This window comes from Silurus meridionalis, chromosome 5, assembly GCF_014805685.1.
Source record: "Silurus meridionalis isolate SWU-2019-XX chromosome 5, ASM1480568v1, whole genome shotgun sequence".
Classification (NCBI taxonomy): Eukaryota; Metazoa; Chordata; class Actinopteri; order Siluriformes; family Siluridae; genus Silurus; species Silurus meridionalis.
The window spans coordinates 15,726,194-15,751,144 of record NC_060888.1 but is presented as its reverse complement, the minus strand read 5'-3'; the positions used below and the strand labels follow the sequence as shown (position 1 = coordinate 15,751,144).

General features: G+C 39.0%; 1 protein-coding gene across 1 annotated transcript in view; it reads right to left on the bottom strand.

The window, feature by feature from the left end:
- Positions 1–1,447: 1,447 nt before the first annotated feature.
- gpc4 (glypican 4) overlaps positions 1,448–24,951 on the bottom strand; it is a 32,035-nt gene continuing 8,531 nt past the window's right edge. The window contains exons 2-9 of the mRNA XM_046849982.1: positions 12,706–12,864; positions 6,605–7,002; positions 6,214–6,379; positions 4,970–5,100; positions 4,394–4,534; positions 4,105–4,229; positions 3,826–3,998; positions 1,448–3,587 (exon numbers count right to left, since the gene is read on the bottom strand). Coding sequence (XP_046705938.1) covers positions 3,385–3,587; positions 3,826–3,998; positions 4,105–4,229; positions 4,394–4,534; positions 4,970–5,100; positions 6,214–6,379; positions 6,605–7,002; positions 12,706–12,864 — 1,496 coding nt within the window. The 3' untranslated portion in view covers positions 1,448–3,384. The remainder of the gene's footprint in view (positions 3,588–3,825; positions 3,999–4,104; positions 4,230–4,393; positions 4,535–4,969; positions 5,101–6,213; positions 6,380–6,604; positions 7,003–12,705; positions 12,865–24,951) is intronic.

Here is a 24,951-nt window from a genome sequence, read left to right as displayed (position 1 = left end):
TCCACGCCACGGCGAATTGAGGCAGTAATTAAAGCAGGAGCCCCTACCAAGTATTGAGTACATATACAGTAAATAAACATACTTTCCAGAAGGCCAAAAATTATTTATTGGTCAGTATTCTAATTTTTTAAGAGTGAATTGAAGGGTTTTTTGTTAAATGTGAGCCAAAATCATAAAAAAAAAAAAAAAAACCAAACACTTGAAATATATCAGTCTGTGTGTGATGAATTAATTTAATAAACAAGTTTCACTTTTTGTATTGGATTATTAAAATAAATGTACTTTTTAATGATATTCTAATTTATTGAGATGCACCTGTATACACATTTTTTAATGAGGGAAAAATCCACATAAAAATAAAGAGGCATTCCTGACTATCCTGAGGTGATGAGTGTAAGCTTCATTAATACCCATCATTAATAAAGACCTAAGTGTAAATGTGTATAAGCATTTGTGTTTTTTTCCCCCCTCATGTTAACTGCAACTGCTATACGTACTTGCCAAATTTGCATTAAAAAAAATATATATAAAACGCTTTCCTTTCTGAATGCCGCTGTTGTAGTGTGAAGGGTACAAATAGTAAAAAAAAAAAAAAGTCACATTGGCTTAAGTGATATAAAATGACATAAAGGATCACAACATATTTAAATATCTGCAGTCTTTATTTTTGCAAGACTTTGATGTGTTTAATACATCTTTTCTCTTACATCTTTTTAGCATGCCCCACCCCCAGCCCCCCCGTTCAGTCTCTCCTCTGAAAGAGTAAGACTTGTAACTGTTATAACCTCTCTCAGAGACTGACTGCTCTAAACCGACCGCTCCATATTTACATTATTTCCGCTCTGTAGTCAAGTCTCTCGTAACTCCTTTTCAAAGATGGCGCTGTTTATTTGTTCAGGGTGAGTGACCATACAAACTTCATTCCGTAGCTCAGTATTTCTGCTAAAGACTGCTGGACCAGAAAAGGCAATCCTCCCAGTTAAAGTGTTCGTCTCACTTCAACAATGAAGGACGTAAAAGGCCATTCCTGCTTTGTGCGCAACAGAGAAAAGGTTTGCTGTGGAAATAAGTTACATTGCTCTCGATTTATGCTCTCATGCACAACAACCTTAAAGGACACATTACCGACGTGTGCAGTCAATCAGAAACATACTTTTCCTCCGTCCTAACCTGAATTAACTCGACAGAACATCCATAAATTGCTCAACCACTGTTCAGGGCCTCTGAGTGAGTGACCAGGCCTGGTCTCCAATCAACATACACTGAAGAGACTCCTGCTAGCTCTCCAAGTGTTGGGTGTTTTGAATGGAACATTTTTTTTTTAAAAGTGCATACGACACTAAGACACTCATTAGCTCATGGTCAACACCATCAATTCATTCTATAGACCGTTTAGAACACTCAATCTTAACTATTGGAGGGGAAAACAGGAATGACAATGGTAAACTGGTTTATAAACAATAAGCTTTACATGAAAATTGAAGCCAATATAAATTCAGGTCATTTATGAAACTGTTAAAATGCAACCATCTAAAGATATAAATATATATTTTTTTCCAATACTGCACTGGACATTATGTCATGTTTGGAAAAGAACTTAGAGACATGCAGTTAAATAACTTACTGTACAAGAGCAAGGAGGGAGCAGTTCACTGAGAGACAGATGGGTTAATTTCACAAGGTGTAACGCAAGGACCTCTGCTGTTTTCTAACATAACACTGTACTTGTCAGTCATCTGAATGAAAACCTCCATGTACAAGTAGCCTGTCGAGCAACAAACAGCCCACAAGCTGCAAAATGATCAGCTGTCAGAGCCTCTTTATTTTAAAAGTGTGAGAGGCTCCGTTGCTCCCAATGTAGGGACACATTAAAACACCGTACCAAGGTTTCATGTTAGGAAAAACTGAGATTCTTTTGTAATGTGGAGACTATGATAAAAAAAAAAAAAAGGATTTAAATAGGGTACTCTCATGGGTCTTCGTTAGACCGGAAAGATACAAATGGAAAAAAAAATTAAAACATTTACACACATACAGAAACCACTCCATCTCACTCGAGTCAGCACCATCGGTCATTCTGAACAATTTTCTGTAGTACCAAATACATAGATTTACATCTTAGAATATACTTTAAGCAAAATTAAAAACCATCAGATGAAACCCTGTGTTAAATTTCATTCTTCTTCTTTCACGCCTCCCGACTTTGCTCTGACCAACTCGCATGTACACTTTTGTCCAGGTGGACGTGATTTCCTTCTTTGTGAAGCACCTGTGCACTAAACAGCTGCTGGGCAGCAGTGTGCATGCTATAGCTAGATGAATAAAGTTAAATGGTCACATCTGTGCACACTCCTGACTTACAACAGGTCATTATCTGACCACCTTTTGTACAGGGGCCTATTATGAACAATCGGCATTTCAATGAAGAGAAAACATTGCAGCGTTTTCAGCTCCATTTCCCCGAATTCACTTCATACACTCTTCTGATAAGGCATGAGATCCCTGATAGAAAAAAACTTGACATCTGCATATGCTTGCCATTTTTACTCTGTACCGTCCTTTGTGGCTTGTCCCTCATCTTTTAACATTATGAACAGAAAAGCTTGGTGCAGGGATTTCGTCTTAAGGCTTGCCAACATCTATGCCACAAGTTAGCAAAACACACAAAACAGGTGTTTAAGTCTGCTGATTGTGTACCTGCTACATTTTGCTTCACTCAGTCTAAACATGGTGTAGGAATTTAGTTAGAAGCTATCTTGGGAAAGGCTCTCTCAATCAAAATGTCATTTACACCAACTCTCTCACACTCACAGGTGCACATGTGTACACACACACACACACACACACACACACACACACACGCACACACGCACACACGCACACACACACACGCACACACACACACACACACACACGCACACACACACACACACACACGCACACACACACACGCACACACACACACGCACACACACACACGCACACACACCCCTAATATAGAGCAAATCTCGACCTGTAAAGCTCCTTTTGGAAGAGAATATATGTCCATATGATATTGTAAACACTGATAATGACTTTTGGGAAACAAAGTCCAGAATGGTATGAAAGAGAGGTGTTTCTGTTTCAGAATCCCATATACATGAGAGTCCATTTGTATTAAAAAAGAAAAAAAATATTAGGGTGAAGTTATTCGAGGATTAATAGCTTGAGAGTCTTTCCTAGATGGCAGACCATAGTCTTAAAAGCGGTCTCTTTTCTTTGTTTTTTTTGTTGGTTTTTTTTATTTCAGGAAGGAAAAAAAAAAAAAAAAAAAAAAAAAAAAAAAAAAGTCCTCTGACAGTTTCTTCTCAGCAATAATGCTCGTCCTTTGCCTCCGAAGCCCTCTTATCTGGTGTGGAAGGTTAGGAAGGTCAGCGCAGCGCCTGCCAGAGTCAGCACCAGGCCGTACGGTGCCTGCCGCACACCACTGGAGGGATGCGTTTTCACCAGAGGTTTAACAGGCGCTGGTGTGGAGAAATAGATATCCTTGTCGTTATCACAGGAGGAGGAATCACAGCCACTGCCACTACCCTCTCCACTGCCATCCTCTTCAACAAAGAAGTAAAGAGAACAACAGTTTAAATGATTTTGTCCATGTTAGTGATCACTCACAATGTGTCATAGTTTTTGCACTTCTTTAAAATTCCTATTTGGAACAAAAATTAAATGCATGTTACTTCACCAAACAGCTGATTATTATTTAAAGCAAAATGGCTGAATACATACATGAAGACAGCCTGAAAAGCACTGCCAGTGTAATATGCTGTATATGCAGTCGATTCTTACCGTTGTCATATGTGATGTCAAAACCACCGTGAGCTGCTTTCAGCCATGTGGTCATTTCCTTCAGCACAGCAATCTGTCTGCGAATCACCATATCTGGCCTGGTGATGTCCACTTCCACATGAGGATTGGAAACTTGATTGGCTAAGCCACTGCCCAAGACCACAGACTCATACCTGAGACGGTATAAAAAAATAAAAGAATTACAAATAAACACACAAAAATAAAGAGCCAAAAAAAACCACTAAGTTTTGAATGCACACTCAAACTGCTCCAGCTCACCTGCTCTTGGCTGTGCCATTCCAGCACTCATCACCCTGAGTGACCCTCTCTCCAACACAGACTGTCTCTGGTAAAGTAGACCAAATCTTCTTGGCTTGCTTCAGCTTTTTCTTCACATCTGTCACCTGGTTGGAGAGTTAATTGAAAATTCGGTTAAGTTTCTTGACTTTTATTTCCATCTTAGAAATAAATGCTTTACAATTAAGTTGACAATTTAAACAGAGATCCAAGTTCCTTAAATGGAACCAAGTAATAAAAAATTAGTGTTTTTTTTTTTTTTTTTTTTTACCAGTCTGTCCATGTTTGTGCCAGCTGCAGTGGTGGGTCTGGCATCTGGACTGTATGGTCGGAAGCGTCCAGGGAATCCAGAGTCTTTCGTAGAACGCCTGGAGCGTTTTTCGTTCCTTGGCTGCCCACAACCCTGGAACACCTGAAACACCCGAACAGGACATAAAAATCTAAATTTACAAGACATTTATACAGTTCACCTTTTCTTCCATGTGTCCAGTATGATTTACAGGAAAAAGTACTATTCGTTAGATTTTCATTTTGTCTAATTCAGCTCTAATAGGAAATCTAAAAAAGCTATGGTGATGTAAAATGCAAAAAAAAAAAAAAAAAGTCAAGGAAATTTAAGCACTGATGGAGAATAAACAAAACATGAAATACATTTTTTATCCAAATTGTATTTATTTATAAAATATTTGAGAGAATCTATGCAAGTAAGAATGAGTTACAATGTCGGACAGTGTGCTTACTTAAAAAAATAAAATGAAATATAATGCTGTACATTATTTTCTTCTCTAATTTGATAGACAATTATTACTAATGGTCGAATAACAACGTAACCTGAGCGGCTACTAACCTTCTGAGATATTTGCATGCTGTTCTCCTGCATGTTCATGATGGCCTCAGAGATTTTCACATCAATAGGTTCTATTACTGACTCAAAGTTAAACGGCCCCTCCAGTCTCTCAACCAGATTCAGCATGGCATCTGAAAGACAAACAAAGACAGTTCCAAATAGGAAACTAGATGATCTGAACTTGTACTTGAAGAATCCAGAGCACAACACCTTTTCTTAAAACCATTAGGTTAAACTCGGGTTAAACTTTGCTTTAATGGTCATTAAGTTTGGTGGAACAGAAAAACAGAGATGTGGTCCTTAAATAGTTGAACTAAGAAATGTTCATATTATTTACTATTACAAAAGTTTGTGGAGACCTGACCCTAAGATTCAAATGTTCTTTTTAAACATCCAATTCCACATTTAGTTCATGTGTGTCGTTAAAATAACATCCACTCTTCTGGAATAATGTTCCACTAGATTTTGAAGCGTCGCTGTGTAAATTTGTGCTCCACAACCACCAGAGAGTTAGTAAAGTCTGGTACTGATGTAGGTAAGTTAAGGAGGCCTGGGGTGCAGTCAGCATTCTAATTCATCCCAAAGGTGTTTAATACGGTTGCGCATAGAGCTCTATAGCAGGCCACACTAGATCTTACATGCCAACCCATATTAACTATATCTTTATGGAGTTTGTTTTGTGCACAGGGCACTGTGAGGGTAAAACAGGTTTGGGTCTCCTTGCTTAAATGAAGGTAAGATTTAATGCTGCCACATACAAAAACATCCTATGCAGTTGTTTGCCTCCAACCTTGGGGTAACATCTACATATGCCACATAAGTCAAGAAATGGCTGGTGTGCCAATACTTGTCCATATAAAGTAGTTTCTAATTGCTGTTATAACTAGTGTTTACCACTGGGGGGAACCACAGAGCTGGCTAATGAGGCAAAACATGCTGCCATAGTTAAGGTTTGTGAAACAGCAAGTGGGCTTAACAAGGGGCCACAAAGCTGATGTACCGGGTGAGCAAATCCAGCACTAGCCAGAAATTGTGTGCATGTGTGTGTACCTTCACAGCAGTGTCTAGTGTAGTAGTAGATGCACAGCACACTACATCTATCAGGAACATGATTAAGTTCAAACCAAGCCTCCACAACTAAAGCATTTTCCTCATCTCCAATCATTTTTACTGTCACAAAACAATGTTGGCAGTAAAATGTGTTATTTCACACATCTTCAGTGACAAATGGATTTGTTCCTTACCCAGGAAGTGGTTCCACTCTGTGTCGAGGTCGGCTTGGTTTGCCAGGCAGCCACGCAGCACGTTGAGGCAGTAGTTTTTACAGGGCTTCAGTGCCACTTGACCTGTGCAGTATGGGCAGTACAGCATCTTCATAGCGGCACGCACACAGCTTGGAGAGGCACTCACCTGTGAAAAAAAGTGAGCAAGTGGAGAACCATTAATAAGGTTCAGCTTAAAAAAAAAATAAAAAAAGTGCAAAGGTCTGCAATAGAGGTTGATGAGTAACCAGACCACTCAATTACAGGAAAGAGCTTTTAATCGATAATAAACCAAAAGGGCAAAGACTATTATTAAGGTCACACTTTCTTTCAGGTTTTTGCTTTATCCATCTCCATGAATTATTGTGCTCACCGTGGAGACTTTGCTGACCACCTCAGGTATTCGTGCCAAGCCAAGGGTGAAGGTACGGGCAGCAATGAAGGCTCTGCTCAGCTGCAGTTTCAGCTTGCGGGGCACATCGCCGAACGGCATAAGTTCCTCTGTATGCCGACTCACGCATTCCATGTACGCATCACTGAACTCGAACTGTGCGTTGACCAGGCGGAACATCCGCTCAAGTAACTCGGCCCAGAACTCTGACAGCATGTTATCGAGGTGCACGGCAGAGCTGCCCGATTCGTAGTAGCGTCGCAAGTCATGGAAAAACTGCTTGAAGAGTTCCGCATTCTTCATATACATCACACCGTAGGTGAGTACAAACATTTTGTGCAACGACTTCTCTGAATTGTTGAGCAGCTCTTTGAAGAACTCTAAAAAGAGGAAAAGAAAAGAAAGGTGTTAGCCCATACAGTAATTGTTAGGCAAATCCGACATGTTCATTATTTACTGGGATGGAATATTTATCCATATCCAACCTCAAAGGAATGTGTAACCAAACATTGAGAGTAAATTCTCGTTTCCTTAAATAAAAAAAATTTAAAAACTGCCCTATTTACATTATATTACTTCGCCATTAGAAAGACAATCAAGAGACAAAAATGTCATTCTACAATATTTTGTTCTTTTCACTTCTGAAAAAGGCACTTTAATTGCCAGTGAGGCCTGATAAGTACAAGTTATTCTCAAACACATTAATGCATTTTCCATTCAACCCAACATCGTTCTATAAACATTTTCTTGCAGCCTCTAGGAAAATATCTTTTATCATGGGAGAAAAGTGCTGACAGGAGAAAAAGGGGCGTGAAAGGAAGAGTGAAGAGCAGCCTACTGTTCGAAAGGTAACATCTCACCCATCAAGCCAGTTGAGACTGACCACCATCAATAGCATTTTTCTGTTGTCACATTCCATTCGCCTTTTTTTTCTTTGTCTCGGGCTTGCTCCTGCTCAGTCCTTCAGAGCGGCGCTTTCAATAGGATTACTGAATAATGCAGACCCCCTTCGCCAAAAAGGGACCTGTACCCTGCCTTGAGCCTCTCTCATTCCCTCTGCTCTGCTTTCAGTTCATCAGTTCCTTCAGAAAGCCCTCTTCAGTGGAGACAGGGAACAATGACCTACTTCATCCTTTGGAATCTCAGCCCCCCTCCCCACCACAAATAATCCAGCCCCTCTCTCCCATGAAACGATCTCCCCATGGCCTAGGCTTTCTTAATCTGAACAAAATGAGAATTCCACTGAAATGCTTCACCCCCCCTTCACACATACACAGGAATAAGCACTTACACACACAGACTTCTTTCTTTGTATTAACTTCTCCCTTATTAGTTATTTACCACAATTTTGTGGTGTGTGCGCGTGCATGTGTTTAAAAGTTGCTTCCGTGCTGCCATTAAAGGAGTCTATGTAACAGGACTGTGCCAAGATGGGGATTATGCCATACTGGACTATACCAAAACTATAAAACTAGACAAGCATACCACACACTTCTTTTCATGCACATTGACAGACACATATGCTCAGCCAGGCACCATCACTTCCACTCGGCACTGGCATCCACTCAGCAAAATGGCAGGTGGTGAATGTGTGTTTAGGGAGGGAGTTGAGGCCGATGCTTTAGAGGCCGCTGCTTTAAAAGCCACTGGGTAACCACGGATACCGGAAAACACCACACACTTTGCGTTCATCTGCGTTTCAGTGGGCGGCCATCAGCTCCCTGTTCTGACATGGGAAGAGGAAAAGAGCGTGCACCTCAAACTCGCACGTGAGATAAATTCCCGCCAGATTTGCCAAATCTTAAAATGTGACTGGGACAGAAGAGCAAATTGAAAGGAAATGAAAGAGCTGGAAAACAGTGAAAACTGACAAACAAAGAAAACTATTTTAATCAGTACAAATATAAAGTGCATTTATAAAGTCTACATGCATGAAATAAAGAGCTCTAGAGTTGGTCACTATGAAGCAGGAGGAATAAAAAAAAAAAAAAACATTATGCAAAAATGCTTTTTATATTATTATTTTTTTTTTTTAAATCAGCAAGGAAAACTATTGTCCAGGTCACTTCGGTGCAACTAGTTTTAAATCTTGTGTGGTTGGTCTAAATACTTTCAGTTTGATTTAAAAGATTTAAAAGTTTCGCATGTCAAGTTTCATTGTTAAACACAAGTGCATAGAGCAGTATAGTCAGCCAATACGTGAACACATTTAAGAGCTCCTTTCTGGTATTTGTATTTTAAGTAGTATTAAAAGCAAGTAGTTACACACAAGCAAAATACAATAAGAATGTACAAACTATTCTAGCAAGTGAATTTAATCTTCGAGCAGAGTTTAAAGCGCAGCCCGAAAATGGGCCAGAACTGTTTTTCTTTGCCTTTTTTCTAGAGCTCTACACCTAGGTACTCAGTCAATCTTTATGCCTGTGCGGTCCAAAAAAAAAAAAAAAAAAAAGAATGTACAAATAAAAAAAAATAAAAAACTTAAAACATTTCTGGCTGCCAAACATCTATGCTCTCTTCTGGCCATCTATTATTTTTTTCCATGTTCTCTGACCTTATTTGTCCCAACCAGTAATTGCTTCCCATTTGTACCAATTAGGCTGCAAGTTCCTTTCTTTTCTTGTGGGATTGCAGGCACCCTGCCGTGCAGCTGTGGTGCAGGACATGAGAGTTTGGGTAGGGGGTATAATCCTGCAGACAATACTGACCTGGCCACAGTAGACACAGCAAAGAAGCAGACCAGACACAGCAAAGGAGCGTTCTATTTTGGGCTGTGATTGAAACGTCGAGACTGCTCTCCTAATGACTCGCACACCAACATGCATGCTTATGTTCATTTCACCCTAATCACCATTTATCTTCAACCACTTGCTGGAAATATCCTACTTTGTAGTTTTGTTTGTTCGATTGTGGGTGTGCCATTATCATCTACATCTGAAGTCCACTGTATACAATCTGTGCTGGTTCCTTTGGGCCTGCTCACTCGTTTGATGTCTTAACGTCAACAGTTTACTTGATGGAAAACTGATGGGAAAAATTCACCTACTTTAATGGCTTCACCAGCTTGTTTAGGATTTTAAGAGTTTCAAAATCAATGCAAAGCAGATGCATGTGGTCATATCTGTACTGAGTGTAGTCTTCCTTGTAGCAAAAAAAATCTATAGTATAGTATTTTTTATTTTTTTTTTTTCCATTGACTAGCACTTCTAAGCTGATTCTCACGGTTATAGTTTAAAAGAGCTGAGAACCTGGAGCTGGCACAGAAATGAAAGGCAAAGAAAAGGAACAAAAGGCAGAGAATGGGAGCAAGGAGGAGGCAAAGGGGGAGGCATAGGACTGCCACTGCATTCCGAAACGTCACATTCCTAATCACATCTGGCTGCAATACAGGCATTCCTGCTCACCATCACTCCCTAAAGCTTTTTATATTACAGTGTAACATAGATGCACACCCAGATAGAAATCTATGTATAACAAACATACAGTTTCATAAATGCAAAACTTTGGGTGTGTTTGTGTCTTACTCCATAAAACTCCCCACAAATTACTCTTCCCTCACTTCGCTTGCTTCATACAAACTGTCATATGCCAATAGATTGAAGCCAAATACCGCATTTCTCCCATACTTTAACGTCTCAGTCTTGCCAGAATATGTAAGATTGATTCCATTTTAAAGCACTCTGCACTTTGTGCCAAATGCACACCATTCTAAATGTCTCTAACTAAGTGCTTGTATAGGGATGTACTGTTTTGTTAACCAGAAATCCATAAGAGTTGATAAAAGGCTATGCTGCTCGCCTGCTCATAACATCATTATGTATCCATTTGGCAGTTGACACACACTGGTGTAGCTTAAAATGTAACCCTTGTGTATAATTGTACACAACATAATACTTGCATATTTGAGTTTTGTACTGTTGTTGTAAGTTGAACTGGACCTCACTTGAAATGCCTGATCTCTCTTTTGTCCGTGAGCTTAATGTCAGTGGCCCTGCATGAGAATGAAAACTGGTCATGTCTAATCGATTCTATCTTCTGTGAAAATTGCTTCTCTTTCTTTTAATGTTTTCTCACTTAGGTCGATTATGGTGATATTTGAATTGTCTCTTGTACCTGGTAAGCATCACACATTGGTGTTAAGCCAAGTATCAATTGCCTGGTCTAGGTGATTCAGTTAATAAATGTAATTGGCAGTTTCCTATATGAATCAAACTAAAAGCCATTAACATCTAAAAGCATTCTAGTGAAACTTTTACAATGGAAGATGATGGCAAAGCTTTCTTCATCCCAAACCACACATGATGTTTTGTAAATGACTAAGTTCACACCTGCAAGCCTTTAATGATATGAATTTGATGATAAACACCCAGCCCTGCTTTGTGTACATGTATGTGTGTGTGGGTTTTTCCCTCTTGGGTGAGTCAGCAGAGCTCATCACGTGTTCCCATGTACCCCATCACCCTCAGCACAGCAGAAACCTGATCTCCTTCTCCCTGCTTGATATTTACAGCCACATGCACAGGAGAAAGGAAGCCTGGCTCTGGATGTGTGTGTGGTCTGTCTGACAGGCTTTTCTGTATTTGTATGAGAGAATGCGTGTTCTGAGGGACAGGTGGAAAGAAGAATGTGAACACGCAATCTAGGTCTCTAGAAAGCAGTGTTTGAATTACCATTCCCGGCTTACCTCAAACAAGACCACCAGGTGGGTCCATTATTGACATTTTTTATGAAAATTAACCAAGATGAATAGATAAAAATTATATTTTAAGCTTAAAGATATTGAAAAACACTGAAATTAAAGATTTGTACCCCCTTGGTCCCCTTCCCTGGAGAGCATAACAGCACTGAGACACCTGTAAAAATGTGTAATACATTTGTTTGATCTTGTTCGCAGTCCATCAAGTATAAATATATGGATGAAAGCCATCTTTTAAGTATGTATGAAATTAAATACAAGTCTACTGTCATAATGTAACATGCTATTCGTTATAGCTGCAACTAACGATTATTTTGATAATCGATTAATCAATCGATTACACCCCCCCACCCCACCCCCACAGTATTTCAGCATGCAAGGTGGAGCAATTTGGTTAACATTTGTTTTGTTTTTGATTATAATTGCAGACAAGTTGACAACCATGCTTTGAAAAATCTATATAAAATAATACAATATTGTTTTGACAATTTTTGTTTAGGAAACAGAAATTTTGTTCAGTTTTGAATATAAGAATCTACAACATATAATCAATGTAATTTAGTATAATAATTCAACAATGTATGCATAAATTAAATATACAAACACTGATAAACATTTGAACGTATAGTAAAGCCGCAGTAAATCACGTTTGAAAACATAACTGTTGAACTGTTAAATGCTGTAGTAGACAAATGCTATAAAGATTGAATGGAACGAAGAAACGCAGCAAGCTAACAGGCTTAGTTAAAAAAAAAATGTACAAATGCAGAATCATTCGCTAAAAAACAAAACAGTGACTAAAAATGTAATCGTTTACTGCAGCTGTTATACGGTTTCTGCTCACTGTGCTGATGTTTCACCTTCCTCTGTAACACTAGTGTGTTTTCTTCTCATGTGCTCGTGTGAATCACTGTTCCATCACACACATGCTCTGCTTTGCATTCTATGCGGGTTACAGTTTTCTTTGTTGCATTTTAAATAAAATGCTCTCATGCCTTGGATGACTTTCCTGCTGCCGGTTGACCCTGTACTCACCCCCATTTCGCAAGCGGATGTGTTATCTTGCTGTCACGCTAACCCGTATCTGGAGCAGCCCAGCTTACTCGATATTGCCAGTAGTTGACAAAGAATTTCATTATCGATTAGTTGTTGCAGCCCTAAAGTTTTGGTTACACTGAAACTGTGTTGGACAGAACAGAAGCCAGTAGACAAAACAACAGGAAAGAGGGTGACTCAGAATAACACATTGAGTCATGCAAGTAAAAGCATGTGATGGAGTTGCACAGATAAGTTCTAGATTCTAATCACTGACTCACAGACAACGTGACCAACACAAAATGTACAACTTGTAAAGGGGTGTGTGTGACAAAGACAGTATGAGCCTCACGGTCAAAATGTTGGTGTTTCTGCGTGAAGGTGCTCTGCAGGTTGGCGATCAGCTGGGAAATCGGGGCCTTCAGATCCATGCGGCTCTGCTGACTCAGCTTCTCCTCCATCTCCAGAGTGCAGCAAGAGAAACCTTGAGGGCACACCTTTAGATGGGTTTCTGCAATGAAGAAGAAGAAGGAGAGAAAGCTCTTACTCAAGTGCTCTTCAACCACTACTTGTAAAAGCCTGAGAGAAGAAAAGAAAGCTTAAATGTAAAAAAAAAAAAAAAAAAAATACACAAAACTATGGCCATGACTGCAAGAATGAAGAGGTATGCTTAATAGAATCCAATACCCAGGGTTTCAATATATCATGGTACAAGTACTTACCCTTTAGGCCCCTAGCAAAACCCCTGTAGATGTGGTTTTGGCTCATGTTTCAAAATAATGCATGAAAGCCACAATAGACCACCTTATATAGGTCATTTACAAACACTAGAAGCTAAGAATCTAGCCAGCAGTAGTTAGACAGGTCTACTGTTTAACAGTGAAATACAGAGGAGCATATATTTTTTACTTCAGATAACCTTAAGCTGAGTGCAGTATATGACTTTCAAGGTGAAAAGCTGAACCATACACACTACACAACTTTACGTTTGTTAGCTGGAGGTAGGAGTGTGTACACATCACATACAAGGCTCACACACACACACACACACACACACACACACACACACACACACACACACACACACACACACACACACACACACACACACACTACAAACAGATGCAGAGACTTATGTTTTCTGCAAACGCAACTGAAGATATAGAATGAGTAGCACTTGTTTAATTAACAGCTTGAGATGAGTAATACAACCATTAAGCAAATTTTGTTTCAATATACATGCCAAATAAGCAGCAAAAATAGAACAACAAAATAGCCCACACATCTTAAAAAAAAACATAATACCCCGGACATGTAATCTTGTCCTAACATCCAGGCTACTGATTTAAGACATTATGAAACAAGTCCGTTTAGCCGGACCTAATCCACTGATGTCATTCCCATCACCGTACCAACAACAGCGAAACAGTGCAAACTAAAAGTCTTTTTTTGTATCTATTTGTACTTCAATTAGAAAATATGTGATGCTTTTAAAATTATTGAATATTGTGGGAGAGCTCCTGCTTGAAGAGTTGAGGATTCTTTATCCTGAGATTTCATAATTTCCTTTAGATTTTTATTTTTACATCAAAAACATAAGCTTTGCACTCAAACCTCTTTGTATCACAACTAAAAATGAATGTCACACTTAGCTGTGTTTTTGAGACACTGTGTAACCATTTCCAGTTTTCCCCTCAGTATTTTTAGTAAAATGCAGCCTGTTTTTGGGGTGAGATTGTAACTACTAACTCACTTTGTCCCATTAAATAAAAGATCACAGGTCGATTTGCATAATGAGAAAGTGGCTCACTCATTCGGCCAGGTTCTGATTTTTTGCCGTGCTATAATACTTGTGCTGTTGAGTGGAGTAGTGTTGAAATTTTCATAAATTCATAGATGGCATGGATGCTCATGGCTTACAGTCCAGTATTTCTGCTGATCTAGAGCCAGAGGAGCATGGAGAGATTGAAGCGTGTGCAAAACAAGCTGACTTGTCACGATAGGCACAGGGGGACTGGGAGTCGAAGCGTAGTCACAGCTGCAATAGTGTTTTGTTTTTCTAACTTTTTAATGCAGTTGCAGGAATTTATGGACAACACAAGGAGCCTTTCAGTTGACAAGCTGTTTGGTTTTCCCTGGCAGCCTGCTGAAACCGTTGCTACTCCAGTCTGCACTCTACGTACAGACACGTCCACTCATTCACAGCAACGATTGCTGCTGAGAGCCAAACAGGCCGGTTTACAATATTTACAACTCTGCTCAAGTGACCCAGGCTATAAAGCACACAGGACAAGAGGCATACATGGGTGTAACTGAAGAGCACAGAATATAAAAAGGCCACAGTTTCAATTTGATTTTATCAGAAATCATCTTTTTTTTTCTTCTTCTTCTTTCTTTATTAGATCTACCCACAAAACTATGGGATCATCACACCTAGCCAGAAAAACATCTGTGATAAGGTGTGAATTCACCACTTACTTTGCGTCGAAGTTTGTTCTTTGTTGTTCAAGTGCCTACAGATCACTGCAAATGTCCAGGAATTTTCACAACACTCTCAGCTAATTTCCCAAGATCACACACTGACTATAGTACTCTCTCAAATGGAGTTTAAAGCATGGATTAGTAAGGACCCAGTTTCTAAAAGAAGCCATTGCTCCTTTGTGTTTGTGTTCCAAATGCCTGGTTTTAGTGTTGTCAAATGGCTCAATGGGTTACTACTCGTTCAAATAATGCTTCATGTTGCTCTCGCCTTTAAATAAGAGACTGTTGTTAAATCAGGACTTTCAGTGGCTTTGCCAGAAACGGAATTAAATCCTGAAATGTGAAATTATAACCCCCATGGCACATATGCCTCACTGACTCCCAAACATTTATGCCTCATCAGTTTTGAGATGCATCTCATTTTTGAAATATGATCCAGCTATTCATAAACTTCTTAATCTCCATATAAGAACAGGAAATTCTAGCTGATTTAAATTATCATATATCAAATTATCAGAGCAATGACACCACATTGCAATGAACACAAATGATTTGCGTTATTATCCTGTCCAAACTCAAAAACTTTACCTCTCATACCACACACACGTGCACACACACCCATATATATATATATATATATATATATATATATATATATATATATATATATATATATATATATATATATGTATTAAATCTATCCCCCACAACACCTTTCTCCGTAACACTTAGCTCTTTGTATGGGGCAAAGTGTGATGGGCGGGCAGAAAACCAAGGTGAAACAAGTACAACACAGTGTAAAAAAAAAAAAAAAAAAAGATTTTGGTGGAACAAAATCTTGGGGCTAGTAAAACTGCTACACACCTTCAAGCTGTCCATAGACACTAAAAACCCACCACTGGGATTCTGCTTGCATATAAACGTTTAACAATTTAATCAGGACAAACTTTTACTTCCTGGACACATCTGTAATCTTTATCAGGATGACAATGTAATGCACAGTAAAATCATTCAAAAATATTTCTACAATCATTTTACAATTAACAAAAATTAACAATTAACTTTGTTAAATTATTGTAGTAATTTATCTCACCTGCCCAATACTTTACTCTTAGCTGTGCTGAGTAAATAGGGCAACTTTCTTACATCTGACATGATCAGCTGCAGAAACACAGAAGGTGTTCCTTCACCACTCAATCAATTTAAATGATGCAGAAATTGTATTGAATACTGCTCATCATGGCCATCTGAATTGTGTAGTTAAATATATGTGATATGGAGGTCATAAAAAATAAAAAGAAAGAAATGAAAACAGACAGACTTAAACCGATTTGTAGTGTTTAAAATTTTACATTTGAAGGGATAATGTCCCCTAACTCAATAAGTATTTACACCTTAAGAATTTGTCTTATGAACCCATGTTTATGATAGTCTCTTATCAATCCTATGCTCTAATCTACTGCAGTCCCACTCTCAATTGGTCTTACTTTATCTTAATAGCAATTTTCCTTTGCTCTCCTCACTGACTTCCTCGATTCACTTGACAGTTTAAGGCTATTAGTTTCTGGCCATCATATTGTTATTAGTAATATGGTTTCCAATTTTGCATCTCTCACACGTTTCCTGCGTCAGTGAACTGCTGGATTGCTGCCAAGTGTTCGACTACACCTTCTGTGCCAATGAAAAATCACAAGCGGCTGACTTCACTGATCCACTTTTATAAATTTCAATAGTTTTCATTCACACTCGACCTTTTCATGTTGCTTCTTCTGCTACTAATTACGCTAAGCCACGATTAAACCAGGACCATCAGTAATAAACGTTGCATGCTTTTATACACCGAAACCTGACAAATCACCAACTGACTTTTTGCCGTTGCTTGTTGCAATAGCCTTATAGACAAAAAGCAGTTTACATTATGTGATATCATTTGAGCATGTCTTGTTGGCCCTTTATCTGTTGGCCTGTTCATCTGGGCCTGTGTGCATATTCATAGTGTCCACACATATAGTTCACACAATATTAACACATAAAATATCACATACTTTGTTTACATAAATGCGAGAAATTGTGCTGCAGTGTCTGAAAGTATGATATTGGCTCAAACAAATACATTTGAAAACACTGCAAGTGGCTGAAAGTGGTGAAATCTAAAATTATTATATCCTGAAATTTTATTAAAATATTAAATGTTTTTACTACAGGAACCTTTTTTTTTTTTTTTTTAAACTCACGGGTAAGCATGCATTAAGTGAATTATATTAAGCCATTAAGGGATTGAAAATAATTTGTAGATTTAGTATAGGCAAAATAAAAACTTCTCTTCTGTATTATTAAATAAGACAAGGTTCCAAAATAAGATAGATTTATCAAAAACGGTGAAATAGAGCATGGGTTTCAATGGATGAGGGACTGATTTGTACTGCAAGCTTAGTTTATTTTTATATTTCAGAAGATTAATAGCAGTATTTATTTTGATTGTAGTTTCCTTCATAGGATTATCTACATTTATCTGTCTGCTATTAATCCAACAGTGTTTTATTCGACCCCACTACTCCATGATGTTATTAGCACAGCACATCTTAATTTGTACATAGACATGGTCATTCGCAGTAAAACCAAACTCTTTAATTAATGAAGCTGGCATCTTGAACACTTTTTTCATCGCTTTCCATCTTCCGACGTTTAGTTTTGCTTGAATTTTCCTGGCAGCCCAAAAGCTCACTGGCTCCATTTTTACCATGCAATGGAAAAAAAAAAAGGGGAAAAAGGCGAAGAAAAAAAAACCCAACACTAACAGTGCTCATATGAAACTCCATCAGTGGTCTCTCTCTTTCCTGTATTGGAAAAGAAACTAGAGTCTGCATCCTTGATTCTAAGATTTGCATTTATCTCGTGTTTGTTGAGGGTTTTTATAGTCTTAACCTTCCCGAGTCAAGTGGAAGTCTACTTTACACTATTGCACCCTTAAAGCTGTGGTTTCCTCTGTAATAATAATAAGAATTAAACACGTCTTTCAGAAAAAGGTAACAAACATTTCGCTTTTTTCACAACTTATACTTAGTGGTACGTGACCTCACCATAAATCTTAATAAGCAGTTCCCTATTAACGAGTCACTTTCTGTTTACATCCTTCATTTTCCTGTAACAGTCCTTTTTGGTAGGTAGAGGAATGTGGGTGAAACCTAAATTAGCTCTCAAGCCCTTATAACACTAACCCCACCTTTTCTGTGCCCCCAGCCTTTCTCCAGGACCCAGACAGACTTCAATGGCTGTCGCTCGACAAAACCAGCTTCCAAGCTTAACCGTTAGGGTCAAAGGTTAACAGCCACTCCTCTGAGAGAGGCCGTGCACTCTGACCGTGCTAGGCATTGGCCAGCAGACCTGCCACCCGCATACACACACCAACACACACATTCCTCCAACAGCCCTGGGCCCTCTGAGTCAGAAGTCATAAATTCTCAGGGGGATTATTTCAGGCTGCCAGCCGCTATAAATCGCGAGGGCCACCACATCAACATGCTGTTACCAGAAAGACAGGCTAATAGGCTTCTCTTGGTGTCTAACTAAGGGGTGTCCATTCGTGTCTGCACACAGGCTGCAAATTTTATATTCTAAATCAGCCACACCCAAGAGTCAATTAAAGTCCAAGATCAAGTGAAACAGGTGAAATCAGACATGGCTCCTTCATAGTTGGACCTGGCTGTATATTGATACTGACTTGCACAAGTTTAGCTTAAGTTTACCTCAACACAGGGGCAATGAAACCGTGAGCTCTGCTGGAGTCAGACTTCCCTTTTTAAACAAATTTTCTATCAGCATTAATGGCAGCCAAAACAATACATTTTAATCGGTTGAGATCCCAAACCCATACTCCAGAAGCGCCGTCCTAAAACAAGCAGATACAAAACAGACTTAAGAGCAAAACCAAATCATATCTTACTGCTCATTTTCACTCAAGATAAGCTGCAATTACTACTGAGGAAGGGAAACTCCCATTTGTCAAGGAACATCTTTCTCACCCAGTGCAGTAATAATACACACACCCTCCTGCAAGCAGAGAAACTACATATATATTCATATTACAGAAGGTGTCTACTAAAGAATTAAGATTAAAGGGATAAGCAGAAAAGTAAAACAGAGCAAGAACATTAAGGGTAGATAAAGGCTGGATATTTGACTTGTAAATCATATATATTATGCTGCTCCAGTTGCAACTTCCCAAATCTGACTTTCGTGTCAAGACAAGACATCGGTGTTTGCCTTTAGCACTCTTCGCTCTCACCCCCAACCCCCACCATCTCTCTTTATCTATCTCCATCTCAGCTGTTGGAGCAATATTTCTATCTGTCATGAATCTCTTCTTCCTCACTATGTGGCCTAAGGCCATTTTAAATATGTCCACGAGTCACTTAAGTCCTACAGGAAACCAAACTTGCCACAGGGATCCGCATACAAAGACCTTTGGTAAACTCTAGTAATTGTTATATACTGTATGGACAAATGTTTGTGGATACCTGATATCACACCCATATGTGCTTCCTGAACATTGCATTCTGGATTTAGCACCACCCCTTGTTTTTAAAACAGTCACACTTGCGGGAAGGTTTTCCACTACAGTTTAATTAGGCACTGATGTCAGGTAAAGAGGCCTGGTGCAGTCAGCATTCTAAACTACACCACGTGTTCAATGACATTGAGGTCAGGGCTCTGTGCACTTCAATTTTTTTTACTCCAACCTTGCCTTTGCTTTGTGCACAGGGTCATTGACATGCTGAAACACGTTTGTTTTTGTTTTTTGTCCCAGCGGAGGGAAATCCTAATGCTGAATCAAACAAAGACATTTGTGTGCTCATATCTTTGTGGTAAGATGCATTTATGGGAGTGATGGACAGACAGGTGAGCACAAACTTCTGGGAATACAAATATTTTCCATATAAATTAAAAAAATTTTACCTAGCTAGTAAAGATCATTTGGTGTAAACTGAAAAGATTTAGCAACAATTTGTATGTCCTTGATCTGCACTTAGTCATTTTTAGTGTTTTAGAGAAGTTGGTGCTCCAACTTTAGACACTTGACAAGACAGAAATACCGCAAACATCTTTTTTCCAGCAAAGCAATGATTTCTTTCGAGCTCTATACCTCATACATAACATGTTCGATGTAAATTTTCACCTCAGTAAAAGTGTATTGAAATAGGATGATTGTAACCTGAAACCAGTATTACAGCCTGAGAGCTCATATAGAGCTGAACAGTATGGGCATGGTTTTCTAATAATAAGCAGATAACATCAAGCAAGGCATTTTTGTTCACTTTAACCACAGAAATGTGCATCTTCAGGACTAATGCACATAAGGATTTAAATAAGAACAAACTGTTCTGACTTTGAAATAACCATAAAAAAAAAAGCAACTGCCACAGACATTCCTAATGTCTGACACCATGAAAAAAAGAGCCAAGAACACATTCTATAAGAGCAGCGTTATTACAAAAGTTATTCCCCCAAAATCCTCTATTCCTAACTTCACATACACACCATTTGTCATTTGTCTACCAAGTCTAGGTCCATATAGTAGGGTGCAGAAGCCCAAAATCCTCCCGAATGTCCTTTGAGTCACCAGTTCCAATCCCAATGCAGGGTGAGCATTTGTATGAGTGCACATTGATACCCAATAGTGCATGTGTTGTGTTACTGAGGAAGCAAATTAACAAGACGGATATCCAAAGCCAAACAATACAGTTGACATTCGCACTGGTCAGGAACTTTCAGAAAGCCACTAAAAATTCCCAATGCACCAACAAAATGGACAGGAAGGAAGGAAGGAAGGAAGGTCAGAAAAAGAGCGTTTCCCATTACATTCTTCATTATTCAATCTGAAATAATTCTAATCGGGAGGAGGAACTGAGCTGAACGGTAGACTTGCAAGACTAAGCTTGGACCAGCAATAAAGTAAGTAAAACATAGCCAAGAGAAAATGTTTATATGAAGAGTTTGCTAGAGTCTTGATTCATTTAAAGGAACGTTAGTGTTCGTTTAGAAATTGTTGGGGAATCGGGAATTATATTTGCAGCCACTTTAATTTGCAACAAAATGTTTTACAGTAGGGCAGCTGGCCACAAGCCCCTGGAAAGCATGTGTGTAAAAGGTTTCCTTAAATAAATCATGAATTAAAATCTCTTGCCAAACACAGCTGTCAAAACACTAAGCAACCAGATTTTTCTCAGATGGCACTTGGTTGACAGAAAAAGAAATGCAGAAGCAGATTTCATCAGAGACAATGTGTGTTTGTCTCTCTTTCAGAAAGTCAGCCTTAGAGCAGCATGCGTTTAATCACAGGCTTAAGAGTCTAGACAGCTGTGTGATCATTAACCACAGTGATATTGTAGCATGGAAACAGCAACAGCTCCTCTCATCATCATCTTAACACTTAACACAATTCTAGAATTCATCAATCAGAGCATATGGGTAGGAGACAACACAAAGCAGATTTGGGCAATGAAAAGGCTGGCATTATGAGAGATCATCAAAAACATCCTCTTACATGAAGGGTGCTAAAAACTGATTTTTTTGTGTGTACACACAGCAATGCAAAACAATCTCCTAGTTTTACTTTGCCTCTGATTACAAAACCAGGCAGAGCATCTGACCAATTAAAACACCCCACTAATAAACCTTCCTTAAGGTTGTCATCCATAAACATTTACCAGTAGCCCCAGGAAAATTCTACAACATATATCTGGCCTCTCATTCTATGTCTGGCTCCATCTTCTTTCCCCAGTGTGCAGTCGTCTTCTTTGTGTCTGAACACAAAAGCTCCCTGCCTACACCACTTCCCAGGTCAGCTTATTGTGAAATGTTTAACTTGTTCCAGAATTGTCATAGAAACTCTATGAATTCACTTTTATATAGCTGACAAATGAGCAGGGAGAGAGCAGGGGTTTTCTGTTGTGCGTTAAGGATTTGGTATACGCAGAAACATTGGAATGTAAGGCCTCATTCCAACAAGGGAAGAACAATCAGGTCACAAGTGAACCAACAGCACTGTGTGATCGATGAATTTCAACTGACGGTAAAGTCCATTAAAGCGGTCCAACCGAACGGAGCCGTGTGGCCCTGTGAAAGCTGCGGCTGACACGTGAACAGCGCAACATTCAGGTGGAAGCAATTCCACTTTCTCAAACCGTACATTCAACAGGATTGAGAGACTGAGTGAGAAAGTGAAAGAGTGAGTGAGAAAGAATATGGGACTAATTACAATGCTCTGAAAGGTAAGCAGAGCCATTGCCAGCTAGTAATGCATCAAGATGAATAAGACAGATGATTAAGCCCATGACACTAGTCAGTGATCAACCAGGTTAAGAAAGGATTCGCAATCCCCAATGAGAGCTAAACACACAGGTGTTTGCATAAGCACACAAACAAATGAGTGTGTGCGCGCACGCCCACACGTGAGCATGAGCGCACACACAAAAGCACACTCAGGGAATCCTAAGTGGGTAAAAGCATACTTGGAGGACCTTAAGTGGGTAAATGTAATGGAGCTCTTGTTGAGGGTAGAGAAAAAAATTGTTAGAAATTAGGGGGCCACCAAATATCTAAAGGGGGTGTCTTTTATAATATTAGATTAATATATGATATTACAGGGATCAACAACTAGTCAGTAAAAAATGTCAAAAACAAGTTCATACTAACTTTAACTTATATCACTTAAGGACTATATTTGCCTGTAATTTTTGTAATTGCTTGTAATATGAACTGCACAACCGCATTACACTTACACAAGTAAAACATGCATTTTATCTGTATTCATACAAAATATCTTTGCACTTTCATGGTTCTAGTTTCCCATTCTTTTCCAAAAAGAGAAGTTTGACCACAAAAACAGCGAGTCTTCAGACATAGTGTAACAACATCACTTTGTTAAAACATAGGAAAAAGCCTGGCTCATCCCTTGTATTAAAAGACCATTTCTCCATACCCTGCTCATTGGTACTTGAATAAAAAGAGACAAGCAAGGATTTTAGCTTGAAATCGGCTTGTCCTCCCTCCCTGAAAAGTGATTTAGTGTTGTAGGAACAAAACAACTCATTGTACTAAAAGGGGAAAAAACAAACAATCTGTAAATAGGGCTATAATTTCTCCAATGTATATATATATTCAAACTATATAATCTCCTAAGAACATTTCAGTAAAGGTCACTTTTTCAAATATGAACCCATTTACCCTCCGAACATTCAGGATTATACAAGTCTTTAATCACCTTGTGCTTCCATGACTTGGATAAATGTAATGAAAATTGACATTGTGGGTAAGAGAGGATGAAATCTGCCAGATGTCTAACCTGAAGGACAAGCATTAGGACGGTGTGTGCATTTACAAGTAATAGAGTGAGAGGGGCCCACTGGCAAGATGAGGTCAAACCCATGATCATGTTTCCAAGTCCTCAATGTGACAACATTGCCACAATGATTGCGATATAGCTGTTGGGCTCAGGAAACTGGATAGCAGTGATGTTGGTTGGAAGAGCAGCACTATTAGTCAAGCGCAAAAAAAAAAAAAAAAGACACCAATGTACTATGCTTTAGCCATGGACATCCCATCTCCCCTGTGATACAGACAGCCATGTCAAATCTTTAAGGCCTTTGAGTAGAAGTCACAAAAGCAACAGCTTTCAGCTCAAACATAGCCTTCTCCGTTTACTCAGTAAAGTCGACCATTTTGTTCCTACAAGTTCCTTCTAAAATCATACTCCGCTTAAACCCTTTTCCCAATCTACTCCTCAGACTAGCCTTTGTCAATTAGTTTAAGCATATAGCCTGGCATCAGGAATCATTGACCGATTTCATCTGATTTGATGGCTATTAAATGGGTGAGTCCAGAAAATGTGTTTGGCGCTTTAAGGGCTTTAGTTAGGGAAAAATCGTATATCTCAGTTCCTTCTAACTGATGAGATCTGCATTGCATAGCATAGGACAGGTGGAAAATCACCTGCATCTCTCATGCGGTAACAGCAATGCCACACATAGCACATGTGCAAAAAAGGCTGCAGTAAACTTCATCTTTAACATTAATATGCAGATCCTGCTTTTATTTGACATTGTCTAATATAGGACACATTTACACCTAAATGATTCTGATTAGTTAGAAGAGTTTAGACAAGGTGAACACAGTTGTATGGCCATTTTAAGTGAAGTACTACAATTAAAGATCAGCATCAGATCAGTATCAGCAACTTTATCATGAATAATCTTCAGTAACCATTTATCTTGATCAGTGTTGCAGTAAACCCAGTGCCAATCTGTGTAACTATGAGCAAGGCAGGAGATGGAATGCCACGAATTTAATCATAGATAACATTATGGGCTGGGCTTAAATATGCAAAGTCACAAGCCTACCAAATAGTTGACCAATATCACACACCGGAACAAAGCAGTGAATCATACTGAATACCTGTTCCTGGTGTTTGAGAGCTGGTGAAGACCATCTGGATTATCTTAGGGCACTGTGGACTTGTGTAATTAAAAAAAACATCGCTCAGTTACAAAGTTATATAATCCTGTTCCAGGGGGCATTACCGTTCGGAAAAAAAGTTGTTAATTTCTGCCTTTGTATGCCAGCTTTAGGAAATGCCATCTAAAGCATAACGCATATTTGAAATAAAAGGTCTAAGAGAAGCAGAGGTCATTTTACTCCCCCACCCTTTTACCAGAGCACACATCAAATCAACATGGTCTTTTTATCCTATTCAAAAGACTTTATGACATGTTCAGAGGGCCTGTAAAAATGGGATTAGGGAAGCGAGTGTGAATTACCCGTGCGAGCAGAGATCTGGTATTAGACTCATCCTGATGAAGCTTATGGGAATAATCAGAATGGATTTCAGAGGTTCAGGAATGTTAGCAAAGCTGAGGATTCTGTCCAAAACCGACGGCAAATTCCTGGCCCGTGGCCTGCTTTTGTCTCCACAGGCACAAAATGGGTCTCTGGGACCATAAAAACACCACAGTTATTGGCACCAATAATAGTAGTATTATTCGCATTAACATCATTATTAGCAGGCGGCAACTGTCTCGGGACTTAATTTGCAATGCTACTTCAACAAGGGAGTTTCATA